Source organism: Cygnus olor, unplaced genomic scaffold, assembly GCF_009769625.2.
Source record: "Cygnus olor isolate bCygOlo1 unplaced genomic scaffold, bCygOlo1.pri.v2 S95, whole genome shotgun sequence".
Classification (NCBI taxonomy): domain Eukaryota; kingdom Metazoa; phylum Chordata; class Aves; order Anseriformes; family Anatidae; genus Cygnus; species Cygnus olor.
Window position 1 is genome coordinate 1 of NW_024429092.1, and position 24,517 is coordinate 24,517.

A 24,517-nucleotide genomic window follows, 5' to 3' on the forward strand; every position below is an offset into this window, starting at 1 on the left:
CTCCCCTTTTCCTCTCTCTTCATTTTTTTTTTTTGTCCCTTTCTGCGTTTTTTTTTGCCATTTTTTCCCCTTTTCTGCCTTTTTTTTTTTTTTTAAACCCCAAAACTGCGGAAAAAGGCGGAGAATTGCGAAAGTTTCGCTGCCTTTCACACCTGCAGCACACAAAACGCAGAGTTTGTTAACAGGCACAACAGCAGCGGCAAGACAAAACAAGCAAACGCGGCTCGCCCCCGCCAATACTCACCTCCGCCCCAAAAGCGCCGCTTTTTAGCCCAAAACCACGTGGCAGTGACACATGCGCAAACCCAAAACCTTCAAGTTTTTTTTTTTTTTAAACCATCAACGTTTTTTTTGTCATTTTCTTTACAAATCCTCCTCCCTTCGTGCACCGGGACACCACCGAGACACTCCAGTTCAAGTCTCACCCAGAAATCAGCATTAAAAAGTTTCCAAAACACCCAAAAATTGCCATTTTTGTTTGTTTGTTTTTTTCTGCAGTGACCTCAAAACAAACCATTTCTTTTTTCCTGTTTTTTTCCTTTTTTAAACCCGGGGCACGTGCCCCCACCGTGACAAGCACCAGAGAGGCTACGAGCGACCTTTCGCAACCAGGTTTGCTGAGTTTTTTCTTTTTTGCCCCAAAAACACCCTTTTTTCCCCCCGTTTTTGCAGGGGGGGGCTCTTACCGCTCCGTGCGCCTCCGCAGCGCCCCTCCAGCTGCCCCCCTTTAAAACCTCTTCGCTCTTTTTTTTGGGGGGTGTTTGCGCTCGTTTTGGTTAAAACCACCCGAGAGCTAGCTTTTTTTGGGGGAAAACCCCCCAAATTTTTCTGTCTCCCTTTTTTTATCATCGTTTTTTTTCCCCCCAGACCCTTTTTTCCCCAAATCCCCGCGGCGGATGCCCCATGAAACCTACCCCAAGTTGCCTCCTCGGCCTCCCCGGCTACCGCGGCCACCGCGGTCGTAGCCCCCCCGGCCGTAACCGCCCCGGCCGCGGCTCCGCTCCTGCTGGCCCCCTCCGTAGCCACCGCTCTGCTCTTGGTAGCCACCGCCTCCGCCGCCGCCGCCGCTCATGGACGACTGCTCCTGCCCGTAGCTGCTGGCTAGAAATTAGGAAAAAAAGGACATACAGAAGCTGAGAATTCAAAAATAAGGACGTAAAAACCCTGAAAATTCAAAAATAAGGACGTGAAGAGGTTGAAAATTCTAAAATAAGGACATGAAAAGGCTGAAAATTCAAAAATAAGGACATAAAGAGGCTAAAAATTCAAAGTAAGGACAGAAAAAAACTGGAAATTCAAAAATACGGATAGAAAGAGGCTGGAAATTCAAAAATAAAGACAGAAAGAGGCTTAAAATTCAAAACTAAAGACAGAAAAGAGCTGAAAATTCCAAAATACGAATAGAAACAGGCTGGGAATTCAAAAATAAGGACAGAAAGAAGCTGAAAATTCAAAAGTAACAACAGAGAAATGCTGGAAATGCAAAAATAACAAGAGAAACAGGCCAAAAATTCAAAAATAAGGACATAAAAAGGCTGAAAATTAAAAGATAAGGATACGTAGGGGCAAAAAAAGGGGTTTTGGCCTCAAAATGGGTTTAAGGAAGGGGTTTTTGGGCTCACATCCGCCGCTACCGCCGCCGCCGCCGCTGTACTGGCTCTGCTGGCTGTAGCTCTGCGGGGGATTGTAGGAGGACTGCTGGTTGTAGCTCTGCTGCTGGCTGCTGTAGCTCGACTGTTGCCCATAACCGCTGCTGGGGGGCTGGCCGTAGCTCGAGCTCTGCGAGCTGCTCCCATAACTGCAAGAAAATATACGTTTGAACCCCAAATTTGCGGTTTTGAAAGGGAAAGGGGGGATATGAAGGGGTTACCTGCCGGTGGAGGAGCTGGCGGCCGGCGGCTGGGAGTAGCTGGGGTAGGAGGAGGGCTGCCCGTAGGAGGTCTGCGACGTCTGGCTGCTGCCGTAGCCGCTGGTGCTGCCGTAGGCTTGAGGGGTCGACTGGGTGCTGTAGCCTGGAAGGCGAAAAACGTCTCAAACGCCGTGTTTTGGCCCAAAAGAGGAGGCTGGGAGGGGTGTTCGGGCACGCACTGCTCTGGGTCTGGCCGTAGGAGGAGCTGTAGCTGTTCTGGCTGTAGGCGGAGGTGTCGGCGGACTGGCTGTAGCCGCTGTAGCTCTGCTGCCCGTAGGGCTGGCTGCTCTGCTGCGAGTAGCCCTGGCCCGGCGGGGTCGGGTACGCGCCGTAGCTGCGGGGGAGAAGCCCAAAAAAGCCGTTATTTGCCCCAAAAGGCTCTTTTCTGGGAGGCGGTTTTAGGCAGCCAGGCGACAGAAGGGAGGGGGTGAGGGAGGGACGTACCTTTGCGTCGCTGTCTGGCTGTAATCTGTGGGGAAAAGCCCCCCAAAAAACATCATGAATTATTTATAAGCATAAATATATACTTACGTTAACACATACCCATATATATATTACCATAAATATAAAATATACTCACTTGCTTATAGCCCTAAGTGTTCATGTAACGCAAACATGCAAAACCACACACTCACACATCCACAATTAACCGTTCAAAACGACAAAACCACGCTTTCAAATAAATATATAAATAAAGATTTGCATATTCTACCACACACACGCCATATTTATACACAATCATGCCCTTACATACAATGTGGAGTCATTTAGATCAAAAAACACCTCAAAAATCACCAAATTCAGCCATTAAACGCTCATGCATACACGTAAAAAACGTTAATTAATACATATACACTAAAACATGTTCACACGTGAAGTAAATGTATTTAGATTTTAACTTTTTCATTGTTCAAGTGGGAGAAATATCAGTGTATGGCACGCTACGAAGCAGGAAGAAGCTGGAAATCTTTATCCTGCGGCTATATTTCGCCAGAACAAGACTTAAATTAAAATTTCATGTCTATTTACGCAGAAAAAAATAAAATTAATTTATTTTTCCTCAAATGCTTCATTAAATAGGGGTTCTTTTGCCGCTTTTCAAGCCCCCCGCGTCAAAATGGCGGCTCGCCGCCTCCTTTTCCCGCTCGTTCACTTCCCTCGCTCAAAACTGACAAGGTTTTTCCCCTAAAACCCCAGTTTCCCACTCCTAAACGCTTCAACAGGGGGCGAACTTTCCATGAAATGCCCAAAAAGCGTTTTTTTTAATTAAAAGGGGGGTTAAAAAAGGTGGGTTTTTTCTTTTTTGAGGACCCGGATGGCGGACTGCGGCAGCGCCCCCGCGCATGCGCCGCGCGCCCCCCGCACCTAAAATGGCGGCGGTGGCGCAGCTGCAAAAGCCGCGCCCCACAAAATGGCCGCCGGCGGGAGGGTGGGGGGGAGCCGTTACCGGGCCCCGTTACACGGCCGGGAGCTCCGAAATTTCCTAAATAAATAGCTAAAATGGTTCAAAAGCGGTTTTTCTCCTTGTTTTTTGTTGGGTTTTGGGGGTGGGGGTTGGTTTTCCCGCCGCGCGGAGGTGGAAGGGCGCCGCGCTTTGTTTCCTTCCCCCCCCCCCCCCAAGTCACCGCGCCCCTTTGTTTCCTTGCATCTCAGAAATAACCCCAAAATGTTGTTTTTTATCCTAGTAAAATGAATTGGAGTGATATAAAATTGAAAATTAAAAGTACAGCCCGCGCGGCGAGGAATTACCCAACAACGACCCCCCTCCCCCCCCCATTAAACCAAACAAAGGAATCATCGCCCCCACAGCGCATCACAATGAAAAAATCAGACGGAAATGATAGGAAATCAAGGAAATAAGTAGATTTTGGGGGGAGAAACGTATTCAATCAGCACGGCGGCTGTAAAGCCTGAATATATAGGGGGTATAGGGTCCCCCCCTAGGGTATAACGGGGTGTTGCCTCCCCCCCACCCCCCCATGATGCTGGGTGCTGTGGGATCCCCCCAGGGCGCTAAGGGGGGGGTCGTGGGACCCCCCCCTTGGGATTTAGGGGGGCTTTGGGACCCCCCCCCGCGCCCCCCGTACCGTTGGAGGCCATGGCGGTGCCGCCCTGCTCCGCCGCTTCCCCTCCACGTGGCGGCCGCACTGCGCCCCCCGCCCGCCCTTTATAGGCTCGGCCGGAGCGTGCGATTGCTGCGGGGGGGGGTTATGGTTCCATCCCCCCCCCCCGCCGGGGTTCGTTGGTACGGTCCGGGGGTTGGGAAGGGCCCGGCGGGGTGGGCGGGACCATTGAGGGGATGGAGGGGGAGGGAAGGAGGGGGCGTGGCCGAGGAGAATGGGGCGTGAGCGGGGGAGGAGGGGGCGTGGTCTGGGAGGAGGGGGGCGTGGCCAGGAGGGCGGGCGGATCCATTAGGGGTTGGGAGGGGGGAGCGGCCGGCTCCTGGTCGCTTATAGAGCCCCTATAGGATGCTGCTGCGTCACGGGGACCCCATAGAAGGCCTGTGGAGAGCCCCCCGCTCTTATAGAGACCCTATAGAGACCGTATGTACCCGCACCGGCCTCCATTCCCTCATAGGGACCCTATAGAAATCCATATGGGCCCTTCAGTCCCTTATAGGGACCCTATAGCAGCCTCATAGGGGTTGTCCCTCATGGGGACCCTACAGAAACACATATGGAGCCCTCGCTCCCTTATTACGGACCCTATAGAACCCCGTATAGAACCCTTACTCCCTCATAAGGACCCTATAGAAACCCATACGGGCCCTTCACTCCCTTATGCAGACCCTATAGCAACCTCATAGAGGCCCTCATTCATGGGGACCCTATAGAAACCCATATAGACCCCTCACTTCTTTATATGGACCCTATAGAAACCCCATAGGAACCCCTATTCCTTCATAGGACCCTATGGAAACCCATATGGATTCTTCTATCCCTTATGCCAACCCTATACAAACCCCATAGGGACCCTTGCTCCCTCATAGGGGCCCTATACATGCTCTATCAGCCCCATCAGCCTCTTTTCTGTCACAGGGACCCTATAGAGGGGCCTATAGAGACACCTTCCCCCTATGGACTCTACAGAAACCCCATAGGGACCCCCACCGACCTAAACTCCCTCAGAGACCCTATAGAAAGCCTCCAGCCTCTCCTCCTTCTTAGGGACCCTATAGAGGTCCTCACCGGCCTTTGCTCCCTTATAGGGTGCCCTAGAGGAACCTATAGAGACCCTGACCCTATAGAACACCATAGGTTCTCTATAGGGGACGTCCCCATCCCATAATTCCCGCTGGCCCTATAGGAATGCCCCCAAAGTGAGGGGAACCTATAGGGCCCATAGGGCTCTGAAGGGCCTGGGGCCCTATAGGGGGCCCTATAGGGGTCGGGCGGCCATGTTGGGAGCTGCCACAGCGCCCTCGGGTGGCGGCCGTTAAAAAGGGCGGGAAAAGGGGGGGGGGGGGATAAAAATGGCGGGAAATGGGGGGGGAGGGAACCGTTTAAAAGGGCGGGAAATGGGAGGGGAACCGTTTAAAAGGGCGGGAAACATGAAGAGGACTGTTAAAAATGGCGGGAAACGTGAAGGGAACCGTTAAAAATGGCGGGAAACCTGAGGGGGACAGTTAAAGGCGGGCAAGGTGAGGAGACACCGTTAAGGGCGGGAAACGTGAAGAGGACCTTTAAAAGTGGCGGGAAATGTGAGGAGAACCATTAAAAAGGGTGGGAAATGGGAGGGGGGAGCGTTGAAAATGGCAGGAAATATGAGGGGGGCGTTGAAAATGGAGGAGAATGTGAGGGGAACCGTTAAAAATGGCGGGAAATGGGATGGGGGGGGGGTTAAAATGGCGGGAAATGGGAGGAGAACCGTTAAAAAGGGCCGGAAACCTGAGGGGAACCGTTAAAAATGGCGGGGGGGGGGGGGGGCGTTTAAAAGGGCGGGAAATGTGAGGAAAATCGTTAAAAAGTGCGGGAAACGTGGGGGGGGGCATTAAAAATGGCGGGAAGTGTGAGGAGAAACCGTTAAAAAGGGCGGGAAATGTGAGGAAAACCTTTTAAAAGGGAGGGAAATATGAGGGGGGGGCATTAAAAATGGCAGGAAACATGAAGGGAACCGTTAAAAATGGTGGAAAACGTGAGGGGGGGGCGTTAAAAATGGCGGGAAACTTGTAGAGGACCATTGAAAATGGCGGGAAATGTGAGGGGAGGTGCTAAAAATGGTAGGAAATGGGGGGGGGGGGGTGTTTAAAAGGGCGGGAAATGTGAGGGGAAACCGTTAAAAAGGGCGGGAAATGTGAGGGGAAACCGTTAAAAAGGGCGGGAAATGTGAGGGGGGGGCGTTAAAAATGGCGGGAAACATGAAGAGGACCGTTAAAAAGGGCGGGAAACGTGAGGAAAACCGTTAAAAAGGGTGGGAAACATTGGGGGGGGGGGGGGGTGTAAAAATGGCAGGAAGCCTGAGGAGAGTTCGTTAAAAATGACGAGAAGACTGAGGGGAACCGTTAAAAATGGCGGGAAATGTGAGGGGAGCGTTAAAAAGGGTGGGAAATGTGAGGGGGGGGGGCGCTAAAAAATGGCAGGAAACATGAAGAGGACCGTTAAAAAGGGCAGGAAATAAGGGGGGGGGTGTTAAAAATTGAACGAAACACGAGAACCGTTAAAAACGGCGGGAAATGTGAGGGAGGACCGTTAAAAATGGCGGGAAATGTGAGAGGGGGCGTTAAAAATGGCGGGAAACGCGGGAGGGGGGTTAAAAATGGCGGGAAACTTGTAGAGGACCGTTAAAAATGGCGGGAAATGTGAGAGGGGGCGTTAAAAATGGCGGGAAATGCGGGAGGGGGGTTAAAAATGGCGGGAAACTAGTAGAGGACCGTTAAAAATGGCGGGAAATGTGAGAGGGAGCGTTAAAAATGGCGGGAAACGCGGGAGGGGGTTAAAAATGGCGGGAAACGTGTAGAGGACCGTTAAAAAGGGCGGGAAACGTGAGGAAAACCGTTAAAAAGGGCGGGAAACATGGGGGGGGGGTTAAAAATGGCGGGAAACATGGGGGAGGGGCACAAGGCACCACCATGAGGGCATTAAGCCCCCGGGGGGGGGTGGGGAACAACATCCGGGGGTCCCCAAACCCTTTTTTGTGGCCGGGGGGGCACAAAATGGCCCCGATGTGCCCCCCCCCCCCCCCCCGCCCCGTTCCCAGCAGGGCTCGGCCGGCTAAAGGTCAGCGCTAAAAATACCCCCGGGGGCCCATATAGGGCTGTAGGGGCCATATAGGGGCCGGCGCGGCGTGGGGAGCTATAGGGGCCGGCAGCGGGTAGGGAGGCGGCGGGGGGGGGGCGGGAGTATGGGGGCTATAGGGCCCTATAGGGTGCTGGGGGGGAGCTATAGGGTCTGGCTCAGCCCCCTATGGGGCTGGTGGGGGTGGTATAGGCATCAACAGGGGGGTGCTGGGGGCTCCTATAGGGCTGAGCAGCCATGGGGGGGACTCTCCAGTATCTCCTATAGGGCTGAGCCCCATGGGGGGGATTCTCTGGTGTCTGCTATAGGGCTGAGCCCCATGGGGGGGACTCTCCAGTGTCTGCTATAGGGCTGAGCCCTATGGTGGGGACTCTCCAGTGTCTCCTATAGGGCTGAGCCCTATGGTGGGGACTCCCTGGTGTCTCCTATAGGGTTGAGCCTTGTAGTAGGGATTCTCCGGTGTCTGCTATAGGGCTGAGCCCTATGGTGGGGACTCTCCGGTGTCTCCTATAGGGCTGAGCCTTGTAGTAGGGATTCTCCGGTGTCTGCTATAGGGCTGAGCCCTATGGGGGGGACTCCCTGGTGTCTCCTATAGGGTTGAGCCCCATGGGGGGGACTCTCCAGTGTCTGCTATAGGGCTGAGCCCTATGGTGGGGACTCTCCGGTGTCTCCTATAGGGCTGAGCCTTGTAGTAGGGATTCTCCGGTGTCTGCTATAGGGCTGAGCCCCATGGGGGGGACTCCCTGGTGTCTCCTATAGGGTTGAGCCCTATGGTGGGGACTCTCCAGTGTCTGCTATAGGGCTGAGCCCTATGGTGGGGACTCTCCGGTGTCTCCTATAGGGCTGAGCCCCATGGTGGGGACTCCCTGGTGTCTCCTATAGGGTTGAGCCCCATGGGGGGGACTCTCCAGTGTCTGCTATAGGGCTGAGCCCTATGGTGGGGACTCTCCAGTGTCTCCTATAGGGCTGAGCCCTATGGTGGGGACTCCCTGGTGTCTCCTATAGGGTTGAGCCCTATGGTGGGGACTCTCCAGTGTCTGCTATAGGGCTGAGCCCTATGGTGGGGACTCTCCGGTGTCTCCTATAGGGCTGAGCCCCATGGTGGGGACTCCCTGGTGTCTCCTATAGGGTTGAGCCCCATGGGGGGGACTCTCCAGTGTCTGCTATAGGGCTGAGCCCTATGGTGGGGACTCTCTGGTGTCTCCTATAGGGTTGAGCCCTATGGTGGGGACTCTCCAGTGTCTCCTATAGGGCTGAGCCTTGTAGTAGGGATTCTCCGGTGTCTGCTATAGGGCTGAGCCCCACGGTGGGGATTCCCCAGTGTCTCCTGTAGGGCTGAGCACTCACATATAGGACCCCTCCGGTGCCTCGTCGAGGCCTCCGCCGCCTCTTCTTCCCCCCCCCTCCGCAGGCAGCCACGATGTCGGCGCAGGCGCAGGTTCAGGCGCGGGGCCGGGCGCTGGAGGATCGGCTGCTGCGGGTGCCGGGCCACGAGCTCCTGGCGGGGCTGCGGGAAGCCGGGGCGCTGGGGCCCACCGAGGAGGCGGCGCTGGGACCCCCGGGAGGCCGGGGCTGGGTCCGCCGGCTGCGGGCGCTGGCGCTGGCTCGCGGCGAGGAAAGCTGCCGGGCGCTGCTCTACGTCCTGGCCAGCCTGGAGGAGCCGGGGCCGCTGGGTGAGTTCCCCTTTCCCCTATAGATCGCCCTATAGGCGGTCCTATAGGTCGCTCTATGGGTGTTTCGTGTCCTCTCCGTAGATTTCTACAACCCCCGGCGCGACGCTCAGCCGTCGCACCGCTCCGATTGTCCCTGCTGTCACCCGCCGCGGGAGGACGGAGGCCCCAAGGACGAGGACGGAGGCCCCAAGGACGAGGACGGAGGCCCCAAGGACGAGGATGAAGGACTCAAGGACGAGGAAGGCCCCGAAGAGGAGGAGGAGAAGGGTGAAGAGGAAGGTGGAGGCCTCGAAGAGGAAGAAGGAGCCCCCGAGGAGGAGGAAGGTGATGAAGATGGAGGCTCCGGGGAGGAAGGTGATGGTGAGGAGGGAGATGGAGACCTGGAGGAGGAAGTCGGGGGCTCCGAGGAGGACGGGGACGCGGGGGGAGAAGATGGAGGCCCTGAGGAGGAGGACGCGGGAGGCGACACCGAGTAGGAAGGAGGGGAGGGGGGAAGGTGGAGGCCCTGAGGAGGAGGAGGATGGTGACGAAGATGGAGGCGCCGAGGAGGACGGAGACTCCTGAGGATGGTGATGGTGGGGAGGAAGATGGAGACCTAGAGGAAGAGGATGGTGATGGAGGCCCCCGAGGAGGAAGATGAAGGCCCCGAGGAGGAAGATGGTGATGAAGACCCCTGAGGAGGAGGCCGGGGGTCCCCAAGAAAGAGGCCGGAGACCCCACGGCGGAGGATGATGATGCTGAAGGGGAAGATGAAGGCCCTGAGGAGGAGGAAGGTGAGGGCGAGGCCGGAGGAAGGAAGCCGGAGGCCGGAGATGATGCTGAGGAGGAAGATGATGAAGAGGAAGGCGACGCCAAGAGGGGAAGGGAGACCCCGAGGACGGTGATGGTGAGGAGGAAGAAGATGACCCTGGAGCCTCCAAAGAGGAGGACGGTGATGAAGGTGGAGGCCCTGAGGAGGAAGACGATGGTGAGGAGGAAGATGGAGGCCCCAAGGAGGAAGAGGACGGATTTAGGGTGAGAAACAAGCCGCGAGCAGAACCCCCCCCGCCCTCAGCCTTCCTCCCTCTCCCTCCTCTTCCTCCCTCCTCCCCCCCCAGCCTCCCCAATAAAGCCTCTCCCCTCACCACCGGCTGCAGCTTTAATGAGAGCGCTGCCCCGCTAACGAGGCGAGGCCCTAACGAAGCGCGCAACGCGGCGAGCTGAGCGGGGAGCCTCCCCCCCCGCCCCATTCCACCCCCCCCAATGTCCGGGAGCGCTCCGACCTCCGCCACCGGCCTCCCGCCGTCTCCCGTCGCGGGGAACTTTCCGGAACCGAGGCACTGAGGCCGCCGCGGGGTCGAGGCCGCTGTGGAGGGGGTTGAGGCCGCCGCGGGGTTGAGGCCGGTTGAGGCCACCGAGGATCTGAGGTCGCCGTGGAGGAAGTTGAGGCCACCGAGGAGGTGACACCACCGAGGAGGCCAAGGGGTGAGGCCACCGAGGAGGTGATGCCACCAGGGAGGCCGCCGAGGAGATGACACCGCCGAGGAGGCCAAGGGGTGAGGCCGCTGGGGAGGTGAGGCCACCAAGGAGGTGACACCACCAAGGAGGCCAAGGGATGAGGCCACCAGGGAGGCGAGGCCACCAAGGAGGTGACACCACCGAGGAGGCCAAGGGGTGAGGCCGCTGGGGAGGTGACACCGCCGAGGAGATCGAGGAGGTGACGCCACCAAGGAGACATCACCACCGAAGAGGCCAAGGGGTGAGGCCACCGGGCAGGTGAGGCCGTCAGGGAGGCCACCGAGGAGGTGACACCACCGAGGAGGCCAAGGGTGAGGCCCCCAGGGAGGTGAGGCCATCAAGGAGGCCACCAAGGAGGTGACACCACCGAGGAGGCCAAGGGTGAGGCCCCCAGGGAGGTGAGGCCATCAAGGAGGCCACCGAGGAGGTGACACCACCGAGGAGGCCAAAGGTGAGGCCACCGAGGAGGTGACACCACCGAGGAGGCCAGGGAGGCGAGGCCGCCGAGGAGGTGACGCCACCAAGGTGGCCAAGGGGCGAGGCCACCAGGGAGGCGACGCCGCCGGCGAGGCCAGGCCGAGGCGAATTTGAGGCCGTTGGAGGCGGGGAGGCCGCGGGGAAGGGAGGCCGCGGGCGCCCCCTAGATGCGGAAGCTCTCCCCCTTGCCGTCGATGTGGCGCAGGCGCAGGTAGACGTCGGTGCCCACCCCCTGCAGCGACTGGAGGCAGAGCGAGCCTCCCAAGTACTCGGCGTAGGCGCGCGAGGTCGGCAGCCCGAAGCCGAACCTGGAGGCCGGGGAAGAGGGATAAATGGCGGGGGGCGGGGGGAAATCGGGCAGATTTGGGGGCGTCCCCGAGGGGGTCGGGGGTGACCCCGTACCCGTGCATGGGGCAGGCCTGGGCGCCGTGGCTGAGGTCGAGGAGGTTGCGGAAGGGGCCTCCCAAGCGGGGGTCCTGGGCGCTGGCCTCGGCCGTGCTGAAGTGGTACTCGGTCACCTTGTCCAGGAGCTCGTGGGGGATGCCCCCGCCCCGGTCGGAGATCCTATAGGGGACGGGGACGTAAAGGGAAGGGGGCAGCCCGCGGAGGAGGCCCTGAAAGGATGGGGGTGGCCCGAGAGAGGGGGAAGGGCCTGTGGGGGCGGGGAATGCCCTATAGGTGCCGGGAGGAATGTCCTATGGGGAGTGTCCTATGGGGACGGGGACGCTGTGGGAATATCCTATAGGCGCCGTGGGGGAAGGTCTGACAGGGACAGGGACGCTGTGGAAATATCCTATAGGTGCTGTGGGGGAAGGTCCGACAGGGACAAGGACACTGTGGGAATATCCTATAAGTGCCATGGGGGAACGTCCTATAGGGACAGGGACGCTGTGGGAATATCCTATAGGTGCCATGGGGGAAGGTCCGACAGGGACAAGGACACTGTGGGAATATCCTATAGGTGCCATGGGAGAAGGTCCTATAGGGACAGGGACGCTGTGCAAATATCCTATAGGTGCCGTAGGAGAAGGTCCTATAGGGACAGGGACGCTGTGGGAATATCCTATAGGTGCCGTGGGGGAAGGTCCGACAGGGACAAGGACACTGTGGGAATATCCTATAGGTGCCATGGGAGAAGGTCCTATAGGGACAGGGACGCTGTGGGAATATCCTATAGGTGCCATGGGGGAAGGTCCTATAGGGACGGGGACACTGTGGGAATGTCCTATAGGTGCCGTGGGGGAGGGTCCTATAGGGACAGGGACGCTGTGGGAATATCCTGTAGGTGCCATGGGGGAAGGTCCTATAGGGACAGGGACACTGTGGGAATATCCTATAGGTGCCATGGGAGAAGGTCCTATAGGGACAGGGACGCTGTGCAAATATCCTATAGGTGCCGTGGGAGAAGGTCCTATAGGGACAGGGACACTGTGGGAATATCCTATAGGTGCCATGGGAGAAGGTCCTATAGGGACAGGGACGCTGTGCAAATATCCTATAGGTGCCATGGGGGAAGGTCCTATAGGGACAGGGACACTGTGCGAATATCCTATAGGTGCCATGGGAGAAGGTCCTATAGGGACAGGGACGCTGTGCAAATATCCTATAGGTGCCGTGGGAGAAGGTCCTATAGGGACAGGGACACTGTGGGAATATCCTATAGGTGCCATGGGAGAAGGTCCTATAGGGACAGGGACGCTGTGGGAATATCCTATAGGTGCAATGGGGGAAGGTCCTATAGGGATGGGGAAGCTGTGGGGAATGTCCTATAGGTGCCGTTGGGGAATGTCCTATGGGGATGGGAATGCTGTGGGAATATCCTATAGGTACCATAGGGAAAGGTCCTATAGGGCACCATGGGGAACGTCCTATTGGGATAAGAATGCCACTGGGAAGGAACATCCTATAGGGACGCCATGGGGAATGTCCTATAGGGGTACCATGAGGAACGTCCTATAGGGATCCCATGGGAAACGTCCTATGGGGACGCCATAGGGAACATCCTATAGAAGTGCCATGGGGAACACCCTCCAGGGACCCGCCGTAGACCCCTATGGATGTGGGGTGCCATGGAGAAGATCCTATATGGGACCACCACAAAGAACATCCCGTGGGACATCATGGAGAACATCCTATAGGGACAAGGACACCATGGACAACATCCTATAGGGCCACCATAAAGAACATCGTATAGGGACCCCCTATGGCTGTGGGGTGCCACGGAGAACGTCCCATATAGGGACACGGGGACTTCCCTGCGGACCCCCTATAGGTGGGGACACCCTGGGGACCCTTATGGACACGGGGACCCCCCGGTCGACGAGGGCACCTCGGGGGGGCGCCTATAGGCGGCGGGACGTTATGGACAGCCCCTATGGGACCCAGGTACCGGATGACGATGTCGATGTCGTTGTTGGCGATGGTGACGACGATGTCGGGGACGTTGTAGGGCGTGTCGAGGTGCGACTCCATCGTGGCCCTGCCGCACCCCACACGGTGCTGGCCCCGGCCCCTATACGTCCCCCCGGCCCCTATACGTCCCCCAGGGCCTCATAGGCCTCCCTTCTGGTCCTATATACCGCCCCCTGCCCCATATCCCTCCCACAGCCCCGTATGTCCCCATATGGTCGTGTATTCCCCTATACCCCCCATATGCCCTCCACAGGGCCCCTATAAGGCCCCACACCCCTCCTTATCCCCCCTGTAAAGCCCCTTATACCCCCCCATAGGCCCCACGCACCTCCTATAGGGCCCCATACCCTCCCATAACCCCCCAAAAGCCCCATATCTCCCCCGTACATGCCATATAGGACCCATATGCCCCCTATAGGGTCCCATATACCCCCCTATAGGGCCCATATACCCCTTATAGGGTCCTATATACCCCTTATAGGGTCCTATATACCCCTTATAGGGCCCATATGCCCCCTATAGGGTCCCATATACCCCCCTATAGGGCCCATATACCCCTTATAGGGTCCTATATACCCCTTATAGGGCCCATATGCCCCCTATAGGGTCCCATATACCCCCCCAAAGGGCCCATATACCCCTTATAGGATCCCATACCCCCCCTTATAGGGCCCCATACCCCCCCTTATAGGGCCCCATATACCCCTTATAGGGCCCCAAACCCCCCTTATAGGACCCATATACCCCTTATAGGATCCCATATACCCCTTACAGGACCCACATACCCCTTACAGGACCCCATACACCCCCTATAGCCCCCCCCCCTCCCTTTTTAGCCCCTTAAAGCCCAGTATCCCCCCCCCATACACCCCCATAGGGTCCCGCCCAACCCCTCCTCCCCCCCCCCTATAGGAACCCACCCCCTATACGACCCCACCCCTCCCCACAACACCCCAAAACCCCTCCCCAAAACGAAAACCCTCCCCTCCCCCCCCCAAAACAAACCCTATATCCTCCCCCCCACGGGGGCCCGTACCCCCCTCCCCCCTATAGCACCCGCCCCCTATAGGGCCCTCCCCCCTATAGGGCCGGGTACCTCATGGCGTTCTTGAGCAGCTCGGGCAGGATGTAGTCGAGGGGCAGGGGGATGAAGGGGAAGCGGGCGGCCACGTGCCCGTTGATGCGCACCCGCGGCGCGTTCCCGTACTGGTGCTCGCACAGGCGCCTGCCCGGCACCCGCGGTCACCCCCGGGGTCACCCCACCCCCCCTCGGTGTCACCCAACCCCCCCCGGGGTCACCCAACCCCCCCCGGGGTCACCCACCCCCCCTCGGTGTCACCCACCCCCCCGGTCACCCGCCCCCCCCCGGGGTCACCCACCCCCCCTCAATGTCACCCGCCCCTCCTCGACGTCACCCAACCCCCCCCAGGGTCACCCAACCCCCCCCGGGGTCACCCGCCCCCCCTCGGTGTCACCCGCCCCCCCCCGGGGTCACCCAACCCCCCTCGGTGTCACCCGCCCCCCCCGGGGTCACCCAACCCCCCTCGGTGTCACCCGCCCCCCCCCCCCGGGGTCACCCATCCCCCCCCAAGGGTCACCCGCCCCCCCTTGGTGTCACCCGCCCCCCCCCGGGGTCACCCAACCCCCCCCGGGGTCACCCAACCCCCCCCAGGGTCACCCGCCCCCCCCTCGGTGTCACCCGCCCCTCCTCGACGTCACCGCCCCCCCCCGGTGTCACCCGCCCCCCCCCGGGGTCACCCATCCCCCCCCGATGGCACCCATCCCCCCCCGTAAGGTCCCAGCCCCGTACGAGCCCTCTGAGAAGCCCCTGCGGCCCTATAAGGGTGCCTCTGGATCTATAGGGACCCCCTGAGATCCATAGGGACCCCCCTGAGATCCATAGGCGCACCCCCGAGACCTATAGGGACCACCCTGAGATCCATAGGGACCCGCCCGAGATCTATAGGGGCACCCCGAGATCCATAGGGGCCCCCTGAGATCCATAGGGACCCCCCCGAGATCCATAGGGGCACCCCTGAGATCCATAGGGACCTGCCCGAGATCTATAGGGGCCCCCTGAGATCCATAGGGACCACCCTGAGATCCATAGGGGCAGCCCCGAGACCTATAGGGACCACCCTGAGATCCATAGGGACCCGCCCGAGATCTATAGGGGCACCCCGAGATCCATAAGGACCCCCCTGAGATCCATAGGAGCACCCTGAGATCTATAGGGACCCCCCTGAGATCCATAGGGGCACCCCTGAGATCCATAGGGGCACCCCGAGATCTATAGGGACCTGTCTGAGATCCATAGGGGCACCCCGAGATCTATAGGGACCCCCTGAGATCCATAGGGAACCCCCGAGATCCAAAGGGAACCCCTCAAGATCTATAGGGAACCCCCCCAGATACATAGGGACCCCTTGAGATCCATAGGGACCTCCCAAAGATCTGTAGAGGCCCACCTGAGATCCATAGGGAACCCCCGAGATCCATAGGGACCCCCCCGACACCCATTGGGACCACCCCGAAATCTATAGAGACTCCTGTAGCCCCATATAGACCCTCATAAGGATCCATATGGCCCTATAGCGACCCCACAAAACTCCTATAGCCTCACAAAACCCTTCATAAGAGCCCCTACAGCCCCATACGGACCCCAAAAGAACCCTGCCAGCCCCGTAACTCCCCTCTAGCAACCCCTATAGCCCCATAGGGACCCTCGTACGAACACCTATAGCCCCATAAAGACCCGTACGGCCCTATAGGGGCCCTGCACGACCCCTATAGCCTCACAAAACCCTTCATAAGAGCCCCTACAGCCCCATACGGACCCCAAAAGAACCCTGCCAGCCCCGTAACTCCCCTCTAGCAACCCCTATAGCCCCATAGGGACCCTCGTACGAACACCTATAGCCCCATAAAGACCCGTACGGCCCTATAGGGGCCCCATAAAGACCCCTATAGCCTCACAAAACCCTTCATAAGAGCCCCTACAGCCCCATACGGACCCCAAAAGAACCCTGCCAGCCCCGTAACTCCCCTCTAGCAACCCCTATAGCCCCATAGGGACCCTCGTACGAACACCTATAGCCCCATAAAGACCCGTACGGCCCTATAGGGGCCCCATAAAGACCCCTATAGCCTCACAAAACCCTTCATAAGAGCCCCTACAGCCCCATAGGGCCCCCAAAAGAACCCTGCCAGCCCCGTAACTCCCCTCTAGCAACCCCTATAGCCCCATAGGGACCCTCGCACGAACACCTATAGCCCCATAAAGACCCGTACGGCCCTATAGGGGCCCCATAAAGACCCCTATAGCCTCACAAAACCCTTCATAAGAGCCCCTACAGCCCCATAGGGCCCCCAAAAGAACCCTGCCAGCCCCACAACCCCCCTGTAGGAACCCCCACAAGCCCATACGGACCCCCCCCCCCCGAGCCTTACGGAGCCCCTATAGCCCTATAGGGTCCCCCCCTCACCGGGCGAAGTCGACCCACTTCTCGACGACCTTCTTGGGCGACAGGCGGGTGCAGATGATCCCCACGAAGTCGGGCTGGGAATTTTACGGGGTCGGGGACGGCGGTGAGGGATTTTGGGGGACACTTGGGGGGGGTTGGGGGGGGTGGGCGGGGGGAGGGGGGGACACCCCTCCGGATCCTATAGGCGCCGTTCCCGTACCTTGTCCTCGTGGAGGGCCAGGTGGTGGGAGGCCAGCATGCGCATGCCCAGCCGCGACGTCAGCGTCTTGTCCAGGAAGGGGCGCAGCAGCCGCTCGTCCTGCGGGGCGCCGAGGTCGGGGGCACCCCGACGGGCCCAGGGACCCCGAATTTGGGGACAGGAGCGTTTGGGGTCACCCCGATGTCCCCCCGGGTCCCCAAGGGACCCCGAATTTGGGGACAGGAGCGTTTGGGGTCACCCCGATGGCCCCCCGGGTCCCCAAGGGACCCACAGTTTGGGGACACCGAGTTTGGGGCCACCCCGGTGTCCCCTCGTGTCCCCAAGGGACCCAGAATTTGGGGACAGGAGCGTTTGGGGTCACCCCGATGTCCCCCCAGGTCCCCAAGGGACCCGGAATTTGGGGACAGGAGCGTTTGGGGTCACCCCGATGGCCCCCCGGGTCCCCAAGGGACCCGGAATTTGGGGACAGGAGCGTTTGGGGTCACCCCGATGTCCCCCCGGGTCCCCAAGGGACCCGGAATTTGGGGACAGGAGCGTTTGGGGTCACCCCGATGGCCCCCCGGGTCCCCAAGGGACCCGGAATTTGGGGACAGGAGCGTTTGGGGTCACCCCGATGTCCCCCCAGGTCCCCAAGGGACCCAGAATTTGGGGACAGGAGCGTTTGGGGTCACCCCGACGGCCCCAAACTCCCAGAAATTTGGGGACAGGAGCGTTTGGGGTCACCCCGATGTCCCCCCGGGTCCCCAAGGGACCCGGAATTTGGGGACAGGAGCGTTTGGGGTCACCCCGATGTCCCCCCGGGTCCCCAAGGGACCCCGAATTTGGGGACAGGAGCGTTTGGGGTCACCCCGATGGCCCCCCGGGTCCCCAAGGGACCCACAGTTTGGGGACACCGAGTTTGGGGCCACCCCGGTGTCCCCTCGTGTCCCCAAGGGACCCAGAATTTGGGGACAGGAGCGTTTGGGGTCACCCCGATGTCCCCCCAGGTCCCCAAGGGACCCGGAATTTGGGGACAGGAGCGTTTGGGGTCACCCCGATGGCCCCCCGGGTCCCCAAGGGACCCGGAATTTGGGGACAGGAGCGTTTGGGGTCACCCCGATGTCCCCCCGGGTCCCCAAGGGACCCGGAATTTGGGGACAGGAGCGTTTGGGGTCACCCCGATGGCCCCCCGGGTCCCCAAGGGACCCGGAATTTGGGGACAGGAGCGTTTGGGGTCACCCCGATGTCCCCCCAGGTCCCCAAGGGACCCAGAATTTGGGGACAGGAGCGTTTGGGGTCACCCCGACGGCCCCAAACTCCCAGAAATTTGGGGACAGGAGCGTTTGGGGTCACCCCGATGTCCCCCCGGGTCCCCAAGGGACCCGGAATTTGGGGACAGGAGCGTTTGGGGTCACCCCGATGTCCCCCCATGTCCCCAAGGGACCCCGAATTTGGGGACAGGAGCGTTTGGGGTCACCCCGATGTCCCCCCGGGTCCCCAAGGGACCCCGAATTTGGGGACAGGAGCGTTTGGGGTCACCCCGATGTCCCCCCGGGTCCCCAAGGGACCCAGAATTTGGGGACAGGAGCGTTTGGGGTCACCCCGACGGCCCCAAACTCCCAGAAATTTGGGGACAGGAGCGTTTGGGGCCACCCCGATGTCCCCCCGTGTCCCCAAGGGACCCGGAATTTGGGGACAGGAGCGTTTGGGGTCACCCCAATGTCCCCCCGTGTCACCAACGGACCCAGAATTTGGGGCCAGGACCATTTTAGAGCCACCCCGCTGCCCCCAAGCACCCAGAATTTGGGGCCAGGACCATTTTAGGGCCACTCCGATGTCCCCAAGCTCCCAGAATTTGGGGCCAGGACCATTTTAGGGCCACCCCGATGTCCCCAAGCCCCCAAAATTTGGGGGCCAGGACCATTTTAGGGCCACCCCGCTGTCCCCGTACCTGGATGTGGCGCCGGCACTCGCGCAGCCCCTCGGCCAGCAGCGTCACCACGTCCTTGTGGTCCTCCAGCAGCTGGCGCAGCAGCGAGCAGTAGCGCTCCTCGTCCCCCCGCGCCTGGATCTGGGGACACGGGGTGACACGGGGTGACACGGGGACATTGGGGACGAGGGGACACGGGGAGGGGGTGACAAGAATTTGGAGGGATAAGGGGACAAGAGGGTGGAGTAATGTGAGGGCGCGGGGACATAAAAACGGGGTGGGGAGGGACATGGGGACAGGGGGACAAGGGGACACAAAACTGGGGTGACACGGGGACAGGGGGACACAGGGAGGGGGTGACGTGAGTGTGGGGCGACACGGGGACAAGGGGGCACGGGGACAAGGGGACACAAAAATGGGGTGACACGGGGAGGGGGGGACACGGGGACAAGGTGACGTAGGGATGTGGGGGCACGGGGAGGGGGTGACGTGAGTGTGGGGCGACACGGGGACAAGGGGACACGGGGACAAGGGGACACAAAAATGGGGTGACACGGGGACAGGGGGACACGGGGAGGGGGTGACGTGAGCGTGGGGCGACACGGGGACACGGGGACAAGGGGACACAAAAATGGGGTGACACGGGGACAGGGGGACACGGGGACAAGGGGACACAAAACTGGGGTGACACGGGGAGGGGGGGACACGGGGACAAGGTGACGTAGGGATGTGGGGGCACGGGGAGGGGGTGACGTGAGTGTGGGGCGACACGGGGACAAGGGGGCACGGGGACAAGGGGACACAAAAATGGGGTGACACGGGGACAGGGGGGCACGGGGAGGGGGTGACGTGAGCGTGGGGCGACACGGGGACAAGGGGACACGGGGACAAGGGGACAAAGGGACACAAGTACGGAGTAACACGAGGACAGGGTGACACGAGGACAGGGTGACACAAGGACGAGGTGACACGGGGACGGGGGGGGACACGGGGGTGACACTCACGGGCGGGAACTCGCTGAGCTTCTGGAAGGCGCGAATGTAGAGCTCATGCTGCGGGGCAGGGACAGGCGTCACCACGACGGCCCCCGTGTCCCCAAACCCCCCCCTCAGGTCCCCAAAACCCCCCCAGGTCCCCCAAACCCCCCCCGGTCCCCCAAACCCCCGTGTCCCCAACCCCCCCGATGTCCCCAAACCCCCACGGTGTCCCCAAACCCCCCCCCAGGGTCCCCTCTCGGTGTCCCCAGACGTCCCCAAAACGCCCACTCGGGGGTCCCGCCCCACCAGGAACCGACCGCTTGCGCCCACCCCACGTCCCCCACGTGTCCCCAACAGGGCCACCGTGTCCCCAGCAAGGCCACCGTGTCCCCAGCAGGGCCACCGTGTCCCCAAAAGGTCCTCACCACGTGGAGGATGGTGGGGTTGCAGCCGATGATGAAGGGCAGGCTGCGGAAGCCCTTGATGCGGTGGGCGATGCGCACGGGCAGCTCCTGCTGCAGGTAGCGGGCGCTCTTCTGCGGGGACACCGAAGCCACCAAGACCCCGATGTCACGCTGTCCCCAAGGCCACCAAGCCCCCAAAGCCACCTGGAACCCTCCCACCAAGCCACCGGGTCCCCAAAGCCACCTCCTGTCCGGGTTTCTTGGTCCCCAAAGCCACCAGCTCCCCAAAACCTACTCGAAACCTCCGTCCCCAAAGCCACCAGGTCCCCAAACCCGCTTGTCCCCATGTCCCTAAAGCCACCTGTGACCCCAAACCCACTTGTCCCTGTCCCCAAAGCCACCTGGGTCCCCTCCCACCAAGCCACCAGGTCCCCAAAGCCACCTCCCATTGGGATATCTCGGTCCCCAAAGCCACCAAAGCCCCTAAACCTGCTTGTCCCCCTGTCCCCAAAGCCACCAAAGTCCCCAAACCCGCTTGTCCCCATGTCCCTAAAGCCACCTGTGACCCCAAACCCACTTGTCCCTGTCCCCAAAGCCACCTGGGTCCCCTCCCACCAAGCCACCAGGTCCCCAAAGCCACCTCCCATTGGGATATCTCGGTCCCCAAAGCCACCAAAGCCCCTAAACCTGCTTGTCCCCATGTCCCCAAAGCCACCTGGGTCCCCAAAACCCACTTGTCCCTGTCCCCAAAGCCACTTGGGTCCCCTCCCACCAAGCCACCAGGTCCCCAAAGCCACTTGGACACCTCAGACCCCAAAGCCACCGGGTCCCCAAAGCCACCTCCCACCGGGATATCTCGGTCCCCAAAGCCACCAGGTCCCCAAACCCGCTTGTCCCCACGTCCCCAAAGCCCCCCCCCGTGTCCCCAACCCCCCCCCAAACCCCCCTCACCAGAATATGGCTGCCGTCCTGCGAGCGCCCCGAGTACAGCATGGTGGTCGGCGTCAGGCGCACCGAGGGCTGCGACGGACGGGGGAGGGCGTCACAAAACCCCCCCAAAAAACCCTTCACCCCCCCAAAACAACCCTTTAAAATCCCCCAAAAGCCAACCTTCTCGGCGGCGGTGTCGATGGCGGGCTGGTGGTAGAAGGAGGTGACGGTTTTGGAGCGCTCCCGAGCCAGGTCCGGGGGGTGCTGGTCGGCGGCCGAGCGGGACGCGGGGCGGGGGGGCAGCGCCGGGGGGCCCCGGGGGGCCCCCAAAACTCGCCGTAGCATTGCCTGGAGGGGGAAAAAGGGTTAAAAGGGGATTTTGGGGGGGGTTGGGGGCACTGGGGGTGCCGATATTGAGGTCCGCGGGGGTCAATTGGGGTGGGGCGTCACGAAAAAATAAGCAGCGGGGTGTTTGCGGAACACTTTTCTTCTCAGTTTTGCCTCAGAAATGCACCCAAATGTCTCAGGACCACCCTTTTTCTCTCAGTTTTGCCCCAAAAATGCACCCAAGGGTCTTAGGACCACCCTTTTCCCCTCAGTTCTACCCAAAAATGCACCCAAGGGTCTCAGAACCACCCTTTTTCCCTCAGTTTTGCCCCAAAAAATGGACCCGAGGGTCTCAGGACCACCCTTTTCCCCTCAGTTCTACCCAAAAAATGGATCCAAGGGTCTCAGGACCCCCATTTTCCCATCACTTCTGCCCAAAAAGAGCACCCAAGGGTCTCAGAACCACCCTTTTTCCCCTCAGTTCTGCCCCAAAAATGGACCCAAGGGTCTCAGGACCACCCTTTTCCTCTCAGTTCCGCCCCAAAAATGGATCCAAAGGTCTCAGGAAGCCCCTTTTCCCCTCAGTTTTGCCCTAAAAATGCACCCAAGGGTCTCAGGACCACCCTTTTTCTCTCAGTTCTGCCCCAAAAATGCACCCTAGGGTCTAAGGACCACCTTTTTCCCACAGTTCTGCACCAAAAAGCACCCAAGGGTCTGAGAAACACCCTTTTTCCCTCAGTTCTGTCCCGAAAATGGCTCCAGGGATTGAGGGACCCCCTTTTTCCCTCAGTCGTACCCCCAAAAACAGACCCAAGTGTCCAGGGACCCCCTTTTTCCCCTCAGTTCTGCTTCCAAAATGCCTCCAGGAACCCCCTTTTCCCCAAATTGTGACCCAAAAAGGACCCAGGCCCTCAGGAACTCCCCTTTTCCTTCACTTGTACCCCAAAAACTGACCCAGGAGTTTGGGGAGCCCCTTTTCCCCCACCCATATGGCAACGAGTTGCCCAAGGACCCCCCCTTTTCCCCCCATTTATACCCCAAAATTGATCCAAGTGTCCAAAACCCCCTTTTTCCCCCTCATTCACACCCCAAAATGGATCCCAATAGCTGGGGAACCCCTCTTTTTCCCTATTACCCCAAAACAGGCCCAAGTATTCGGGGTCCCCCTTTTCCCCTCAGTGACCCCCCAAAACGCCCCCAGGTACCCGGGGACCCAACTTTCCCCTCAGAAACACCCCCAAAAAGGCTCCCAAGTGTCCTAAAACCCCCCTTTTCCCCCAGTGTCCCCCCAAAAACTGCCCAGGGACACACTTTTCCCCTCGGTTGTACCCCAAAAATGGACCCAGGTGCCCTAGAACCTCCCTTTCCCCTCAGAAACACCCCCAAAAATGCCTCCAAGTGCCATGGGACCCCCCTTTCCCCTCAGTGTCCCCCAAAAAAATGCCTCCAGGTACCCGGGGACCCCACTTTCCCCTCAGAAACACCCCCAAAAAGGCTCCCAAGTGTCCGGGGAACCCCCCTTCCCCTCAGTGTCCCCCCAAAACCACTCCAGGTGCCACGAGACCCCCCTTTTCCCACAGTGTCCCCCCCCAAAATGGACCCGAGTGCTCAGGACCCCCCCCTTTCCCCTCAGTGTCCCCCCCAAAACGGACCTGAGTGCCCAGGGACATACTTTTCCCCTCAGTTGTACCCCAAAATGCCCCCAGGTACCCGGGGACCCCCCTTTCCCCTCAGTGTCCCCCAAAAAAATGCCTCCAGGTACCCGGGGACCCCACTTTCCCCTCAGAAACGCCCCCCAAAAGGCTCCCAAGTGGCCGGGGACCCCCCTTTCCCCTTAGTGTCCCCCAAAAAAATGCCTCCAGGTACCCGAGGACCCCACTTTCCCCTCAGAAACACCCCCAAAAAGGCTCCAAGTGGCCGGGGACCCCCCTTTCCCCTCAGTGTCCGCCCCAAAAATGCCTCCAGGTACCCGGGGACCCCACTTTCCCCTCAGAAACACCCCCAAAATGCCTCCAAGTGCCATAGGACCCCCCCTTTCCCCTCAGTGACCCCCCCAAAATGGCTCCAGGCTCCCAAGGACCCCATGTCCCCATAGTCCCCACCCCGCAAAAAAAAACAAAAACAAATCCCCGTGCCCCCCCCACTCACCAGCCCGCGGACCCAGGCGTCGGTGCCGCCCCCCCCCCCCCCCCCCCCCCCCCCCAAATAGCCGGGGGGGTCCCTATAAGTGGCCCCGTCCGCTGTCCCCCCCTCGCCCCTCACAATGGTACAGCCCTGCCCACAGAAAGGGGGGGACGAAGCGCACTGCGCATGCGCGGAGCGAACCATGCGCAGGCGAAGAGGGGCAGCGTTGCGCACCACGCAGGCGCCCGGAGTGGGAGGGGAAGGGGCGTGGCCTGGCCGCTGGGCGGGAAAATGGGGGCGTGGGCGGTGCCATCTCGTGGGGGCGGCGCCATTTTGTGGGGGCGCGATGGGAAATGGAGTCCGGGGAGGTGAGGGGGGAAGCCAAGAGTCTTCTTCGTCGGTTTTGGGGGAATTGGGGGACACCTGGAGCGCCTAAATGGGGGGCGCCTAGTGTGGGGATCCCTAGACATTTGGGTACAATTTGAGGGGGGAAAAAGGGGGCCTCCAATGACCTGGATCCATTTCTGGGGGAGACACTGAGGTAAAAAGGGGTCCCCAGGCACTGGGATCCATTTTGGGGGTATAACTGAGGGGAAAAGGGGTCCCTGGGTCCATTTTGGGGGTAAAACTGAGGGGAAATGTGGGGTCCCTGGAGACTGGGGTCCATTTTTGGGGTGTGACTGAGGAAAAAAAGGGGATCCCCAGAACCTTGGGTCCAATTTGAGGGACACACTGTGGTAAAAAGTGAGGTTCTGGGATCCCTGTTTCCATTTTGGGTGTAAAACTGAGGTAAAAAGTGGGGTCCCTGGATCTTTTGGTTCATTTTTAGGGTACAACCAAAGTAAAAAGTGGGGTCCCTACATCCCTGCATCCATTTTTGGGGTAAAACTGAGGTAAAAAGCGAGGTCCCTCCATCCCTGGCTCCATTTTTGGGGCAGAATTGGGGGGAAAAGGGGGTCC

The 24,517-nt window shown here is 59.9% G+C and overlaps 5 protein-coding genes and 3 long non-coding RNA genes across 25 annotated transcripts; 5 read left to right on the plus strand and 3 right to left on the minus strand.

The window, feature by feature from the left end:
- Positions 1 to 335: 335 nt before the first annotated feature.
- On the minus strand, positions 336 to 4,130 carry LOC121063169 (RNA-binding protein FUS-like). Its single transcript, XM_040543521.1, has 6 exons — positions 3,997 to 4,130; positions 2,354 to 2,378; positions 2,089 to 2,243; positions 1,871 to 2,012; positions 1,623 to 1,798; positions 336 to 1,101 (listed from the first exon to the last, which is right to left on the minus strand). Exons 1-6 carry the CDS (start codon positions 4,007 to 4,009, stop codon positions 911 to 913), a joined length of 702 nt encoding a protein of 233 aa, XP_040399455.1. The 5' UTR covers positions 4,010 to 4,130; the 3' UTR covers positions 336 to 910.
- Positions 1,089 to 1,465, plus strand: LOC121063170. The gene is made up of 2 exons (XR_005815856.1): positions 1,089 to 1,194; positions 1,226 to 1,465. It is a non-coding gene; the product is annotated as an uncharacterized LOC121063170 (long non-coding RNA).
- A 150-nt stretch (positions 4,131 to 4,280) lies between the features above and the next one.
- Positions 4,281 to 9,905, plus strand: LOC121063161 (major centromere autoantigen B-like). The gene is made up of 3 exons (XM_040543514.1): positions 4,281 to 4,452; positions 8,555 to 8,816; positions 8,898 to 9,905. The coding sequence occupies exons 1-3, from the start codon at positions 4,378 to 4,380 to the stop codon at positions 9,290 to 9,292; spliced, it is 732 nt and encodes a 243-aa protein (XP_040399448.1). The 5' UTR covers positions 4,281 to 4,377; the 3' UTR covers positions 9,293 to 9,905.
- A 150-nt stretch (positions 9,906 to 10,055) lies between these two features.
- LOC121063163 lies at positions 10,056 to 10,588 on the plus strand. Its single transcript, XR_005815854.1, has 2 exons — positions 10,056 to 10,368; positions 10,445 to 10,588. It is a non-coding gene; the product is annotated as an uncharacterized LOC121063163 (long non-coding RNA).
- A 72-nt stretch (positions 10,589 to 10,660) lies between these two features.
- On the minus strand, positions 10,661 to 23,976 carry BCKDK (branched chain keto acid dehydrogenase kinase). The gene is made up of 12 exons (XM_040543512.1): positions 23,582 to 23,976; positions 21,287 to 21,454; positions 21,128 to 21,196; positions 20,198 to 20,308; positions 19,800 to 19,847; positions 18,817 to 18,936; positions 16,887 to 16,985; positions 16,688 to 16,761; positions 14,299 to 14,427; positions 13,180 to 13,269; positions 11,193 to 11,354; positions 10,661 to 11,098 (listed from the first exon to the last, which is right to left on the minus strand). Exons 1-12 carry the CDS (start codon positions 23,759 to 23,761, stop codon positions 10,954 to 10,956), a joined length of 1,395 nt encoding a protein of 464 aa, XP_040399446.1. The 5' UTR covers positions 23,762 to 23,976; the 3' UTR covers positions 10,661 to 10,953.
- LOC121063154 (spidroin-2) lies at positions 11,360 to 13,170 on the plus strand. Of its 18 annotated transcripts, XM_040543507.1 has the most exons (5): positions 11,360 to 11,468; positions 11,590 to 11,712; positions 11,821 to 11,874; positions 11,929 to 12,461; positions 12,493 to 13,170. In XM_040543507.1, exons 1-5 carry the CDS (start codon positions 11,413 to 11,415, stop codon positions 12,747 to 12,749), a joined length of 1,023 nt encoding a protein of 340 aa, XP_040399441.1. In that variant the 5' UTR covers positions 11,360 to 11,412; the 3' UTR covers positions 12,750 to 13,170. The 18 variants fall into 18 exon arrangements, with proteins under 18 accessions (XP_040399441.1, XP_040399440.1, XP_040399435.1 ...); XM_040543506.1 differs by having other exon boundaries at positions 11,360 to 11,550; positions 11,605 to 11,712; positions 11,929 to 13,170; XM_040543501.1 differs by having other exon boundaries at positions 11,590 to 11,874.
- On the minus strand, positions 21,625 to 22,260 carry LOC121063164. Its single transcript, XR_005815855.1, has 2 exons — positions 22,159 to 22,260; positions 21,625 to 22,108 (listed from the first exon to the last, which is right to left on the minus strand). It is a non-coding gene; the product is annotated as an uncharacterized LOC121063164 (long non-coding RNA).
- LOC121063160 (proline-rich extensin-like protein EPR1) lies at positions 22,290 to 23,527 on the plus strand. Its single transcript, XM_040543513.1, has 2 exons — positions 22,290 to 22,985; positions 23,192 to 23,527. The coding sequence occupies exons 1-2, from the start codon at positions 22,290 to 22,292 to the stop codon at positions 23,456 to 23,458; spliced, it is 963 nt and encodes a 320-aa protein (XP_040399447.1). The 3' UTR covers positions 23,459 to 23,527.
- Positions 23,977 to 24,517: the final 541 nt, after the last annotated feature.